The sequence below is a fragment of the Schistocerca americana genome, chromosome 5, assembly GCF_021461395.2.
Source record: "Schistocerca americana isolate TAMUIC-IGC-003095 chromosome 5, iqSchAmer2.1, whole genome shotgun sequence".
NCBI lineage: Eukaryota > Metazoa > Arthropoda > Insecta > Orthoptera > Acrididae > Schistocerca > Schistocerca americana.
Window position 1 is genome coordinate 215,779,626 of NC_060123.1, and position 15,641 is coordinate 215,795,266.

At 39.7% G+C, this 15,641-nt stretch overlaps 1 protein-coding gene across 2 annotated transcripts in view; it reads right to left on the minus strand.

The window, feature by feature from the left end:
* Nucleotides 1-14,588, minus strand: part of LOC124616124 (kinesin-like protein KIN-7M, chloroplastic) — a 276,601-nt gene extending 262,013 nt beyond the window's left edge. The window contains exon 1 of one of the 2 annotated variants that reach the window (XM_047144390.1): nt 14,361-14,588. In XM_047144390.1, coding sequence (XP_047000346.1) covers nt 14,361-14,511 — 151 coding nt within the window. In that variant the 5' untranslated portion in view covers nt 14,512-14,588. The remainder of the gene's footprint in view (nt 1-14,360) is intronic. The other variant, XM_047144391.1, reaches the window with a different exon arrangement.
* Between the last annotated feature and the right edge of the window lie 1,053 nt (nt 14,589-15,641).

Here is a 15,641-nt window from a genome sequence, read left to right on the forward strand (position 1 = left end):
AGTGGCAACTAACCTACTAAGTCTAGACTGGGACATCTATCAATTAACTGCAGGTGGTACGAACAGACAGTCTCAAATTAGGGCTGTTGATAAAATATCATTATATCGATAATTTTTTCCCAATACTATCAATATACAGGGTGGTCCATTGATCGTGACCGGGCCAAATATCTCGCAAAATAAGCGTCAAACGAAAAAACTACAAAGAACGAAACTTGTCTAGCTTGAAGGGAGAAACCAGATAGCACTATGGTGGGCCCGCTAAATGGCGCTGCCATAGGTCATACGGATATCAACTGCGTTTTTTTTTAAACAGGAATCCCCAATTTTTATTACATATTTGTGTAGTATGTAAAGAAATATGAATGTTTTAGTTGGATCACCATTTTCGCTTTTGTGATAGATGGCGCTGTAATAGTCACAACATATGGCTAACAATTTTAGTCGAACAGTTGGTAACAGGTAGGTTTTTTAAATTAAAATACAGAACATAGGTATGTTTGACCATTTTATTTTGGTTGTTCCAATGTGATACATGTACCTTCGTGAACTTATCATTTTTGAGAATGCATGCTGTTACAGCGTGATTACCTGTAAATACCACATTAATGCAATAAATGCTCCAAATGATGTCCATCAGCCTCAATTCATTTGGCAATATGTGTAACAACATTCCTCTCAACAGCGAGTAATTCGCCTTCTGTAATGTTCGCACATGCATTGACAATGCACTGACGCATATTGTCAGGCGTTGTCAGTGGATCACGATAGCAAATATCCTTCATCTTTCCCCACAGAAAGAAATCCGGGGACTTCAGATCCGGTGAACATGCGGGCCATGATGTGGTGCTTCGACGACCAATCCATCTGTCATGATATATGCTATTCAATATTGCTTCAACTGCACGTGAGCTATGTGCCGGACATCCATCATGTTGGAAGTACACTGCCATTCTGTCACGCAGTGAAACATCTTGTAGTAACATCGGTAGAACATTACGTAGGAAATCAACACACATTGCACCATTTAGATTGCCATCGATAAAATGGGGGCCAATTATCCTCCCTCCCATAATGCCGCACCATACATTAACCCGCCAGCATCGCTGATGTTCCACTTGTCGCAACCATCGTGGACTTTCCATTGCTCAATAGTGCATACTATGTCAGTTTATGCTATCGCTGTTGGTGAATGACACTTTGTCGCTAAACAGAACACGTGCAAAAAATCTGTCTTCATCCCGTAATTTCTCTTGTGCCAAGTGGCAGAACTGTACACGATGTTCAAAGTCGTCGCCATTCCTGATGCATAGAAATATGGTACAGGTGCAGTCGATGTTGATGTAGCATTCTCAACACTTATGTTTATGAGATTCCTGGTTCTCATGCAATTTGTCTGCTACTGACGTGGTGATTAGCCGCGACAGCAGCTATACACCACCTACTTGGGCATCGTCATTTGTTGCAGGTCGTGGTTGACGTTTCACATGTGGCTGAACACTTTCTGTTTCCTTAAATAATGTAACTATCCAGCGAACGGTCCGGACACTTGGATGATGTCGTCTAGGATACCAAGCAGCATACATAGCATATGCCCGTTGGGCATTTTGATCACAATAGCCATACATCAACACGATATCGACCTTTTCCGCAATTGGTAAACGGTCCATTTTAACACAGGTAATGTATCACGAAGCAAATACCATCCGCACTGGCTGAATGTTACGTATACCACATACTTATACGTTTGTGACTATTACAGCGCCATCTATCACAAAGCGAGAAAAGTGGTCCAACTAAAACATTCATATTTCTTTACATACTACACGAATATGTAATAAAAAATGGGGGTTCCTATTTAAAAACATGCAGTTGATATTCGTTTGACCTAAGGGAGCACCATCTAGCAGGCCAATCATAGTGACATCTGGTTTCCCCCTCAAGCTAGACAAGTTTCCGGCTTTTTAGATTTTTCATTAGATGCTTATTTCGTGACATGTATGGCCCGGTCACTATCAATGGACCACCCTGTATATAACAGCAATATTTTAACCCCAATATATTGATATATTGATATCAAAATGGCAATACTGACTGCTGATGGTTTTATTTTTTTTTTTTCACAATTTTTGTTAAATAATTGAAGTTGTGCTCTTGAAATTTTAGTAGAACATAATTTTATTTTCACTACTTTTTGAGCTTTCATTACAGCCAGTCTTTCTGTTTGACTGAGTGACCCAAGTATAAGTGACACAAAAGAAGAAGTCTTATTGCACTGAGGGATGGCAGTGTGAATGGAATAACCAAATTTTCAATGTGACACATAGCACACCAGTTGCATTAAAAGCTAATTTTTAGCGCAACTAGTGCAATATTTCTTCAAATTCGCATTATTCAGTAACAATTGCTGAAAATAATGAGCAAAACTCTAAATGATAAGATTGGTCTTTGCAATGGACAGATACTTGCTAGGGGAAATACTAATGTAATCGGCAGTCGACACCACTAACAGGAACTGCAATGTTTAGCTTCACCATGCAATTTTGACACAAACTGCTACATCGCTGGCATTGGAAGAAATGAAGAAACAGGGAAGTCGATATGAAGTGTTCCGGACAAATCCGATATGTGGCAACACTGAACAAAGGACCCATCGGTTACCTTTTATTGTACCAGTTACAAATGTTAGACTGGTTATCGCCAAGTGAGAATGTGTACTGTTTTCCTTTCAATTCTTGCTCTAAGGAGGATAGGCAAGCTGCTAGGTTGTTGATGTACAGAATATCTAATAATAAATCAATACTTAAATATACAACTTTAAAACCAGCAGTTTTTTCTAGCTCGATACGCTGATATCTTTTTCTGTCAATATATTGAGAGCTAATGATATCTTTTAAAGTAACAATATATCGGATCACTGGTATTTTTAAAAATATCAGCAGTCCTATCTCGAAGTAGTTTCTAAAACATTTTCTGAGAAATGTCTTGAGCATCTAGTTCAGCAACACAGACGAAAAAAAAATATTTTAGACCCTTTAGCTACAAACACACCTGGCCTTATCAACAGTGCCAGTAAACTCAAGGATTAGGGATCATGATCATCACAGCAATGAGAAGTCAACAAATCCATCAAGGCTATGAAAGAGCTGATACACAGCTATCAGCAGCCTATTTGGACAGTGAAAGTGCAACATATAGCTCCAATATGATGGACACAGGGGAATTACAGGCAATATTTAAAACGATCATAAATCGCGCTTAGGAGAAGTATGTGGTAAGTGGGTGAAGGATGTAAAAGACCCACTGTGGTTTATTAACAAAATTTGGAAAATGTTAAGGAAGCAGAGATTGTTGCACTCTCGGGTCAAAATAGAAGGTGGAAAGATATACAGGTAAAAGTAAGTAGACATTCAAGCATCTATAAGGACATTGCATAATAACATACACGGTACAACACAGATATTGCAAAATAAATATTTCATGCCTAGACAGGCTAAAATGACTGTAACAACACTGTCTCTCCCTATTGTGGTAATTACATTATGTATGAGCAGTATGGGATATGGACAGTGTTGCACATGGAGGTTTTGATCAGTCCAGGGAGCATGCACATATAGCTGAACTGATTAAGGTGGCTGCTCACAATACGTGGGAAATCCGGGTTTGAGTCATGTCCAGCACAAATTTTCATGTTGTTGTTGTTGTCGTGGTCTTCAGTCCTGAGACTGGTTTGATGCAGCTCTCCATGCTATTCTACCCTGTGCAAGCTTCTTCATCTCCCAGTACCTACTGCAACCTACATCCTTCTGAATCTACTTCGTGTATTCATCCCTTGGTCTCCCTCTACAATTTTTACCCTCCACGCTGCCTTCCAATGGTAAATTTGTGATCTCTTGATGCCTCAGAGCATGTCCTACCAACCGGTCCCTTCTTTTTGTCAAGTTGTGCCACAAACTCCTCTTCTTCCCAATTCTATTCAATACCTCCTCATTAGTTACGTGATCTATCCATCTAATCTTCAGCATTCTTCTGTAGCACCACGTTTCGAAAGCTTCTATTCTCTTCTTGTCCAAACCATTTATCGTCCATGTTTCACTTCTATACATGGCTACACTCCATACAAATACTTTCCGAAATGACTTCCTGACACTTAAATCTATACTCGATGTTAACAAATTTCTCTTCTTCAGAAACACTTTCCTTGCCATTGTCAGTCTACATTTTATGTCCTCTCTACTTCAACCATTATCAGTTACTTTGCTCCCCAAATAGCAAAACTCCTTTACTACTTTAAGTGTCTCATTTCCTAATCTAATTCCCACAGCATCACCTGACTTAATTCGACTACATTCCATTATCCTCATTTTGCTTTTGTTGATGTTCATCTTACATCCTCCTTTCAAGACACTGTCCATTCCGTTCAACTGATCTTCCAGGTCCTTTGCTGTCTCTGACAGAATTACAATGTCATCATCAAACCTCAAAGTTTTTATTTCTTCTCCATGGATTTTAATTCCTACTCCGAATTTTTCTTTTGTTTCCTTTACTGCTTGCTCAATATACAGATTGAATAACATCAGGGAGAGGCTACAACCCTGTCTCACTCCCTTCCCAACCATTGCTTCCCTTTCAAGTCTCTCGACTCTTATAACTGCCATCTGGTTTCTGTATAAATTGTAAACAGCCTTTTGCTCCCTGTGTTTTACCCCTGCCACCCTTAGAATTTGAAAGAGAGTATTCCAGTCAACATTGTCAAAAGCTTTCTCCAAGTCTACAAATGCTAGAAACGTAGGTTTGAAGTTCCTTAATCTTTCTTCTAAGATAAGTCTTAAGGTCAGTATTGCCTCACGTGTTCCAATATTTCTACGGAATCCAAACTGATCTTCTCCGAGGTCGGCTTCTACCAGTTTTTCCATTCGTCTGTAAAGAATTCGTGTTAGTATTTTGCAGCTGTGACTTATTAAACTGGTAGTTCGGTAATATTCACATCTGTTAACACTTGCTTTCTTTGGGATTAGAATTATTAAATCCTTCTTGAAGTCTGAGGGTATTTCGCCTGTCTCATACATCTTGCTCACCAGATGGTAGAGTTTTGTCAGGACTGGCTCTCCCAAGGCTATCAGTAGTTCTAATGGAATGTTGTCTACTCCTGGGGCCTTGTTTCGACTTAGGTCTTTCAGTGCTCTGTCAAACTCTTCACGCAGTATCATATCTCCCATTTCATCTTCGTCTACATTCTCTTCCATTTCTATAATATTGTGCTCAAGAACATCGTCCTTGTATAGACCCACTATATACTCCTTCCACCTTTCTGCTTTCCCTTCTCTGCTTAGAACTAGGTTTCCATCTGAGCTCTTGATATTCATGCAAGTGGTTCTCATTTCTCAAAAGGTCTCTCTAATTTTCCTGTAGGCAGCATCTACCTTACCCCTAGTGAGATAAGCCTCTACATCCTTACATTTGTCCTCTAGCCATCCCTGCTTAGCCATTTTGCACTTCCTGTCAATCATATTTTTTCTCCTTTCATCAATTAAATTCAATATATATTCTGTCACTCAAGGATTTCAACTAGCCCTCGTCTTTTTACCTACTTCATCCTCTGCTGCCTTCACTACTTAATCCCTCAGAGCCATCCATTCTTCCTCTACTGTATTTCATTCCCCCATTCCTGACAATAGTTCCCTTATGCTCTCCCTGAAACTCTGTACAACCTCTGGTTTAGTCAGATTATCCAGGTCCCATCACCTTAAATTCCCACCTTTTTTGCAGTTTCTTCAGTTTTAATCTACAGTTCATAATCAATAGATTGTGGTCAGAGTCCACATCTACCCCTGGAAATGTCTTACAATTTAAAACCTGGTACCTGAATCTCTGTCTTACCATTATATAATCTATCTGATACCTTCTAGTATCTCCAGGATTCTTCCATGTATACAACCTTCTTTTATGATTCATGAACCAAGTGTTAGCTATGATTAAGTTGTGCTCTGTGCAAAATTCCACCAGGTGGCTTCCTCTTTCATTTCTTACCCCCAATCCATATTCACCTACTATGTTTCCTTCTCTCCCTTTTCCTACTCTCGAATTCCAGTCACCCATGACTATCAAATTTTCGTCTCCCTTCACTACCTAAATAATTTCTTTTATCTCCTATACATTTCTTCATCATCTGCAGAGCTAGTTGGCATATAAACTTGTACTACTGTAGTAGGCATGGGCTTCGTGTATCTTGGCCACAATAATGCGTTCACTATGCTGTTGGTAGTAGCTTACCCGCACTCCTGTTTTTTTTATTAATTATTAAACCTACTCCTGCATTACCCCTATTTGATTTTGTATTTATAACCCTGTATTCACCTGACCAGTAGTCTTGTTCCTCCTGCCACGGAACTTCGCTAATTCCCACTATATCTAACTTTAACCTATCCATTTCTCTTTTTAAATTTTCTACCCTACCTGCCAGATTAAGGAATCTGACATTCCACGCTCCGATCCGTAGAACGCCATTTTCTTTCTCCTGATAATGACGTCCTCTCGAGTAATCCCCGGCCAGAGATCCGAATGAGGGACTATTTTACCTCCGGAATATTTTACCCAAGAGGACGCCATCATCATTTAACCATACGGTAAAGCTGTATGGCCTCGGGAAAAATCACTGCTGTAGTTTCCCCTTGCTTTCAGCCGTTCGTAGTACCAGCACAGCAAGGCCGTTTTGGTTAATGTTAAAAGGCCAGATCAGTCAATATCCAGACTGTTGTCCCTGCAACTACTGAAAAGGCTGCTGCTCCTCTTCAGGAACCACACATTTGTCTTGCCTTTTAATAGATACCCCTCCGTTGTGGTTGCACCTACGGCACGGCCATCTATATCGCTGAGGCACGCAAGCCTCCCCACCAACGGCAAGGTCCATGGTTCATGGGGGGAGGAAAACATAATTATTACCAAACTTTAAAAAATAAATAACTTTACAAAGCATGCCCAATTACTGAGAATGACCCAACTCTGAGTGTCACACCATGCACTACTACCCCTTCCAGCCTTCCTCGCAGCTGCCATTTCCCAAACACCCCCCCCCCCCCCCCCCCCACAGCCACACCTACAACCACACTAACCTTTTGCTCATGTCTTACAACTGTGCCTGAAGGGTACAGATTGCTCTTTCCTGTTCCCTGTTCCTCTCTCCCAACCAACTATTTTACAGATCCAAGAATGGGAAATGAGACTTCTCCACCGTTTTCCCCACTGCATTCATCCTCTTAATAAATCCCACTACTCGTTTTTCTTCCCCACATTTTCCAGTCACGGTCAAATCTACAGTAAAAATCAAATATATTAAAATGATGAACATTCTGTAACGTGTAAAGGTCATTCAAGTATTAAATACACCAACTCATGAGAATGTGCTAAGGTCATGACAGCAAATTCAGTAACATCAGCCGTAAGTATCTTAACAAGATGCTATGCATATGTTGCAGCTAAATTATTTTCAAATAACACAAGACATTTTCCAAAACACAATCTAAAATGTAAAAGCTTGTGTGACAAAAAAGGGACTCTAGCTCAGATACTCACTCCTAGTATGTGAAAGAAAATGGATAAATGTGTAAACGTAATCTTTTTTGAGTCATCAGGCTTCTGACTGGTCTGATGCAGCCCGCCACAAATTCTTCTCCTGTGCCAACCTCTTTATCTTTGAGTAGCACTTGCAACCTAAATCCTCAAAATTTTGCTGGATGTTTTCCACCCTTTGTCTTCCTCTACAGTTTTTACCCTCTACAGCTCCCTCTAGTACCATGCAAGTCAATCCCTGATGTCTTAACAGATGTCCTATCATTCTCTCCCTTCTGCTTGTCAGTGTTTTCGACATATTCCTTTCCTCTCTGATTCTGCACAGGACCTCCTCACTCCTTACCTTATCAGTCCACCTAATTTTCAACATTCGCCTGTAGCACCATTTCTCAGATGATTTGATTCTCTTCTGTTCCAGTTTCCCCCTAGTCCATGTTTCACTACCATACAATGCTGTGCCCCAAACACATATTCTCAGAAATTTCTTCCTCAAATTAAGGCCTATGTTTGATACTATTAGACTTCTCTCAGCCAGGTATGCCCTTTTCGCCGGGAGTAGTCTGCTTTTGATGTGCTCCTTGCTCCGTCCATCACTGGTTATTTTGCTGCCTAGATAGCAGAATAAACTAACTTCACCTACTTTGTGACCATCAATTCTGATGTTCAGTTTTCCCGCTGTTCTCATTTCTGCTACTTCTCATTTCTTTCAACCTTCTTCGATTTGCTCTCAATCCGTATTCTGTATTCATAAGACTGTTCATTTTATTCAGCAGATCACGTAATTCCCACATTCTTTCAGGATAGCAATGTCATCAGTAAATCTTATCACTGATATCCTTTCACCTTGAGTTTCTTTTATTTCCATCATTGCTTCTTCGTTGTACAGATTCAACAGGATTGACAAACGACTACACGGCTCTGTCTTACACCCTTTTTAATCCGAGCACTTTGTTCTTGGTTGTCGACTCTTAATATTCCCTCTTGGCTCTTGTACATATTGTATATTATTTGTCACACCATATATCTTACCTCTATTTTTCTCAGAATTTTGAATGTCTTGCACCATTTTACAATTGCTGAACACTTTTTCCAGGTTGATAAATACAATGAACGTGTCTTGATTGTTCTTTAGTCTTGCTTCCATTATCAACCGCTATGTCAAAATTGCGTCTCTGATGCCTTTATGCCTTCACTTTTCCTAAAGCCAAACTGATCATAATCTAACACATCACAATTTTCTTTTCCATTCTTCTGTGTACCTTTCTTGTAAGCAACTTCGATGCATGAGCTGTTAAACTGATTGTGTGATAATTCTCATGCTCATCAGTTTCTGCAGTCTTCGGAATTGTGCGGATGATATTTTTCCAAAAGTCAGATGGTACGTCGGCATGGACTCATACATTCTACACACTAATCAACATAGTCATTTTGCTGCCACTTCCCCCAATGATTTCAGGAATTCTGATAGAATGTTATCTACTCCTTCTGCCTTATTTGATCTTAAGTACTCCAAAGCTCTCTTAAATTCTGATTCTAATACTGGATCCCCTACCTCGTCTAAATCGACTCCTGTTACTTCTTCTGTCACATCAGACAAATCTTCCCACTCATAGAAAACTTCAATGTAATCTTTTCACCTATCCACTCTCTCCTCTGTATTTAACAGTGGCATTCCTGTTGCATTCTTAATGTTGCCACCATTACTTTTAATTTTAATGAAGATTTTTTTTACTTTCCTGTATACTGAGCCAGTCCTTCTGACCATCATTTCTTTTTCGATTTCCTCACATTTTTCATGCGGCCATTTCCTCTTAGCTTCCCTGCAATTCCTATTTATTTAATTCCTCAGTGACTTGTATTTCTGTTTCCTGAATTTCCCTGAACATTTTTGTACTTCTTTCATCAATAAATTGAAGAATTTCTTCTGCTACCCATGTTTCTTCGCAGTTAATTTCCTCATACCTATGTTTTTCTGTCCAACTTCTATGACTGCCCTTTTTACAGATGTCCATTCCTCTTGAACTGTACTGCCTACTGAACTATTCCTTATTGCTGTATCTACAACCTTACGTTCAAGCGTACCTCGTCCTTCCTTAGTACTTCTCTGTATTCCACTTCTTGGCATACTGATTCTTCCTGGCTAATCTCAAACTTCAGCCTACTCATCATCACTACTACATTGTGATCTGAGACTATATCTGCTCCTGGGTATGTCTTACAATCCTGTATCTGATTTCAGAATATCTATCTGACCATGGTGTAATTTAACTGAAATCTTCAGGTATTGCCCGGGCTTTTCCAAGTATACCTCCTCCTCTAGTGATTCTTGAACAGAGTAGTTGCTATTATTAACTGAAATTTATCACAGAACTTAGTCTTTCTTCTCTCTCATTTCTTGTCCCAAGCCCATATTCGTCTGTAAACTTTTCTTCTACTCCTTCCCCTGCAAATGCATTCCTCCCCCTTTCAGTATCCTTATACACTTTTTCTACCTCTTCATCATCAGCACATATACCTAAGCCATCGTTTCAACTTTGGTTAGCTGCCGATTCTGGTAAGAGCAACCCCATTGCTGAACTGTTCACAGTAACACACTCTCAAGCCCTACTTTCCCATTCATAACAAATTCTACTGTCATTATACCATTTTCTGCTGCTTTTGATATTGCCCTATAGTCATTTGACCAGAAAACCTTTTCTTCATTCAATTTCACCTCACTAACACCTACTATATCTAGATTGAGGATTTGCACTTTCCTTTTCAGGTTTTATGGCTTCCCTACCACGTTCAAGCTTCTGACATTTCAAGCCCCAACTTATAGAATGTTATCCTTTCATTGATTATTCAATCTTTTTCTCACAGTCCCCTCCTGGAGATCCAAATGGGGGACTATTCCAGAATCTCTTGCCAATGGAGAGATGATCATGACACTTTTTCAATTACAGGCCACATGTCCTGTGGATACATGTCTTTAATGTGGTGGTTTCCTTTGCCTTCTGCATCCTCATCCCATTGATCATTGCTGATTCTTCCACCAGTAGAGACAGTTTCCCACCCCAAGGGCAACAGAGTGTCCTGAATCTCTGTCCGCTCCTCATGTGGTACAAACCACTTCCCCGAAGCTGCAGAACAGTCTCAACTGTGCCAATATTTTCATAGATATTTGAGGCACTGTAACACACACAAATAACTATTTACTTTGAGAAACACAATCTCCTATGTAACAATTAGTTTGGTTTTGGCAAGGGAGGAAACAACAGCAGCCGTTTTGGAAACTACATATCAAACAAACATCTCTTGAAGAGAAAAACATCCACTTCTGCTATTAGGTGACCTAAGCAAAGCATTCGACTGCATTCTTGGGTCGATCCCACCCGCCGGCTTTGACCCGTGACGTAAGGCTGTTGTGGTGTGTGACGTCACGACGGTGCGGAATTAAGTTTGTGAGAGTGGCGTGTTTGTAGGTGTCATTTTGATGCGATCGGTGGTGCTCTCTGGTGGTGTGTTAGGTGATGTTTTTGGTTTAGTTTGCGAGTGTGGCGTCGTGTGTGAATTTTGGTAAATTGCTTTGTTTATGTCTTTTGTAGGTATGGATATGACTGACAGGGTCAACAGTTTTCGGTTGTCGGCTATGATGGGGGACAGTGCGTTGTCTCTAATAAAATTTCTTCAACTGTTCGGATTTTTAGATGAAGTCGTGAAGCGTTCAGTATGTCGAGAAGAAATGAGGCTTACTTAAAGTTCCGGCGTCTCGGACCATGGATGGCTGTATGTGGAGATGTCTTAAGGATAACAGGTCAAAGGAAGTGTTCGATCCCAATGTGTGGCTGAGAATGTTAATATTGGTAACGGGAGATGTTTTTGAGCTATATGGGTCAAGGGAAGTGTCCGATTCCAGATAATATTGTGTTTAGTGGTATTTGCGGAGTTTTGTGATGTCGGTTTTTTTCATCGTTTTGTGTGGTTTTGTATGGGGGTTATGTTTATATTTTGTTTGTCCCCACCCAAAAACACCCTATTTCCCGCGCTTGTCCCGTTAGTGTCATTAGGGTTTTTGTGGAATGTGTGTGTGTTTGTTCTTCGATGTATTTTAGTCCTCATAATGTGTACGTAACGACTTTATATGCGCCATATTGGAATCATGGTATATGGTCGTTTCCGCCATGTTTGTGACGTCATGGGTCAAAGCAGATGGGCGGGATCGGACGCTTCCGTATTTCCGCATTCTTGTTGACATACTAGTAAGGCAGCTGGAGATTTATCGGGTGCATGGGAGCACATTAGCCATGATGCATTCTTATTTATGCAGCAGAAAACAGCTTGTCTCAGTCAGAAAAATGAATTCCTCCTTCATGGAGATCAGCACAGGTGTTCCACAAACATCTATTTTTGGACCTTTCTTCTTCATTGCAGCAATCAATGATTTGCCTAATAACGTAACTCATCCAGTCATATGTTACACAGATGATACAGCACTACTTACAGCACTTTGGAGAACCTCAGATCTGAACAGGATTTAACAAAAGACATTCTTGATACAGCCTTGGACTGATTTGTAGCTAATAAACTCCTCCATAATCCCAATAAAACACAACTCCTAATTGGAATATCTAATGAAATAGAGAATAGGTCAATAAAACTTACAGGCATTTACATCAACTCCAAACCACACTGGGGGGAACATATCAATCAGGTATGTGCAAAAGGCTAATTTAGATGTACCAAGGCACAGGTTAGCAAGAACTGGAAATTCTCACAACGTGAACCCACTCAAAATTTCCAACGATTACCAATCTATATTTGGTCTACAGATCTAATTTTTTTTTTTTTTTTTTAAATTAAATAGTACAGTGGCTATTGGATCATTCGTTTTACCATATTCAAAAATTCTTTGAGATGACCTACTGTATCACTATGTAACTTTGTATGTTTATGTTTAGTATAATGATGCTTCTATGTTTTGTATAATTATGCCCTGTATACTCTGTCCAATTATTATTGCAGTGTTTGTACAATGCTACATACTTGTGGATACTAGCTCTTAGAAATTCTCCTGTCAGAAAATTTGACTTCTTTCCGCACAAAAAACCCCAAACCAATCGGACCTAACAAAAATGCCAAACACAAATAAAATAAAAAAATCCTTAATAACTTACTGAAAACACTTCCACGTTGTGGGTCAATGGGAGCATCTGAATCCACCCATCTGCTTTGACCCGTGACGTAATGGTGTTTTGGTGTGGGAGGTCACTATGGCATGGAGTTTTTGAGGTGGTTGTTTTTGTAGATGACATGTTGTATCTGATGGTGCCCTCTGGTAACGGATGTGGACTTGGTGAGATTAACATGTTGTCTTGACCTCATTTGAGTTGTCATCGTGCTAATGTGGTTTTCAGTTTAGGTTGTTGGTGCAGCAACGTGGCTTGTGGAAGTTTTTTTGGTGAGCTATTAAGGTTTATTTGTTTGGCATTTCTGTTAGGTCTGATTGGTTTGGTATTTTTTGTGTAGAAAGAATTCTAATTTTTTTATTGCTGTTTTGTTAGGTATGGATATGATAGCGAAGTTCAGAGTATCATTACATCCTGAGATGGATGATGATGTCTGTCTTGGATTTTTGGTATCAATAGCTGCAGCTGAGCTATATAGGTCAAGGGAAATCTCCAATTCCACTTTTTAGTTTGTAGGTGCTGATATTTGGTACTGGTAGCTGCAGTTGAGCTTTACAGATCAAAGAAGTGTCAGATTCCTGTGGTTTTGTTGGTGTGGTGGAGCGCTGCAAATTAATTTTTTTTATATTATTTGTTTTGGGACGGTGCGGTGGTGTTTTACAGTTGTATATTTCGCTTGTCCCTGCCCAAACACCAGCCGCCCCCAATTTTCCGCGGCTGTCCCGTTGGTTTCATTTTGTTTTTGGACTGAGACGTTATGGTGTCGCTTTAATTTTTGTTTGTGTTCGTTAGCGTGTGTGTAGTGACGTTATTGTCATTTTGTAAACGCTGAAAGTAGCCGATTCCGTCATATTGATGACGTTATGGGTCACAACAGACTGGTGGAATCGGATGCTTCTGTAATGCCCTAATAATTCAATTAAAATTACTAAAAATTCACCGCAGACTATTTCCAGGTTGTGTGTCTACTGTTGAGGCCTACCGCCTTTTAGGTGTGCTTCTAACCGTGGAACTTCGCTGCGTATGCTGCAGCACTTAATCACTTTGGGAGGGGGGGGAACGCAAACTACTACTACTACTACTACGGATATCTGCAGCGTGTCTTAGTAATCAGTGAAACGGGAATTGTATGTGTAAAGGTTCTTAGTGTGGCAGAAGATCCTATTGCGTTGCGCTATTGAGTTCAACAACGTATAAATGCTAGTGAAGAGGCAAGGACTGAAATATGTACACACAGCATAAAAACTCTGACAACATACGCCTTTAAGCAATCGTTTATATCAGTCAGTAAGATCCCAAACAGCAGAACTACCATAAAATTCCATTTGCAACTGAACATTAAGAAAATAAAACAAATAGGACCACTCAGGGCTGTCTGAATGTGAAATTTTCCATTCATAACCGTTTACAGCCATTCATTCTACTGTCTTAACTCCAGTTAATGAAACATTAACATAAGTTCCCACCATGAATCATTGACGGGTAGGCCTAAGCCTGATTTCCACAGTGACAGGGCTTGCTATTAAACGAGCACAACATGTGCAAGACTTAGAAAATGACTAATTTTGCACTTATAAATTCAGTGGGTCGAAGTCAGTCTTTGCCTGTTTATATTACACTTACCAAAGGTGTATCCCTCACGCAACACAGTTCCAGAAGAAGGGTCAATTTGAGCGATGTTATTGCCCGTGACTTTCCAACACACATTTTCACCGGCCTTCTTTTCGCGATCTATTAAAGGTCGCACTTTAACAGCAACTTTTATATTAGCCATTCGTCATGCACATTAACGCTTCACGAATGATACAAGCCACAAGATAGAGCGATGTTTCAAATTCAAAACATTCGCGGTCATCAAAGACCATTGACTGCGAAGAGAACACATATCTGTTGGTTTTTTTCCCATAGACAAGAAGTAACGAATTTCATTCTATTTCGATTTCATTTCTTTTTGTCATGAACTATGATTTGTGAACAAATTGAGAGCAATTCCCACTGACCGTCAGGTCAGGGTGTATTTTGATAGTCACGTGTCAGTTCGCTTAGCCCAGTACGGAACTGTGAAAGTGAGGTTATGAGTTATTATACGTGTCGTAGTTTCGTGCCGGAATTGATGAACTAACAACGAAAAATTTTATTATGGCGTTAGCAAACTTCATAGCGTATACTGTTGATCAATTTTGTGGTAACGTACTGAGAAGTGATATAACATTTCAAAAAGTCGATATTTATTTGGTACAGAAAATATATTCATATAAATACACCAAACAGTACTTATAAGGGAATAAATAGAGCCTGTTTACCTTCTCCATTACCTTTTTTGCATAACTAGTCTTAAACAAATATATTATTCTCCTTCATCGGAGCTAACTTACTCGCTTAAAAATATTATTTAATGAAACTCGCTTCATCAACTTATGTTCTTGTTTATGCACAGAATAGGTATGAGTCCTATTCTGTTATTGTAGAACCTTAATGATTTTTCACTTTCAGTTATTTGACCCCGCTTATGGAAGACTGCTGAATGGAAAAAATTTCCAAGACGTTGTCGCAAGTCTTGCTGTGTGCAAGGCTTATGGCTTAATTTCATATCCTGATAAGTGAAGAACTGCCTTCAGGCGGCTCGTACATTCAATCCTCTTTATTTCTGTAGTTAGAGTGCTTCCACATTACAGGAGCCACTAGAAAACACGAAAATTCAATAAACATAAACTGGAGGAAACAATTCGTTGGCAGACGCTAAGATTAGAATCTCTGAAAGTAGTCAACAACGGAATATCTAAAAAATATCACTCGAAAACATCATAACGTTCACGCCCTGCGGCAGGGAGTAATTACATGTCAGTGCTCCTAGCAAGCGATCATCTGATCGCACGATGACAGCTGCGCGATCTCCTGTCGCCA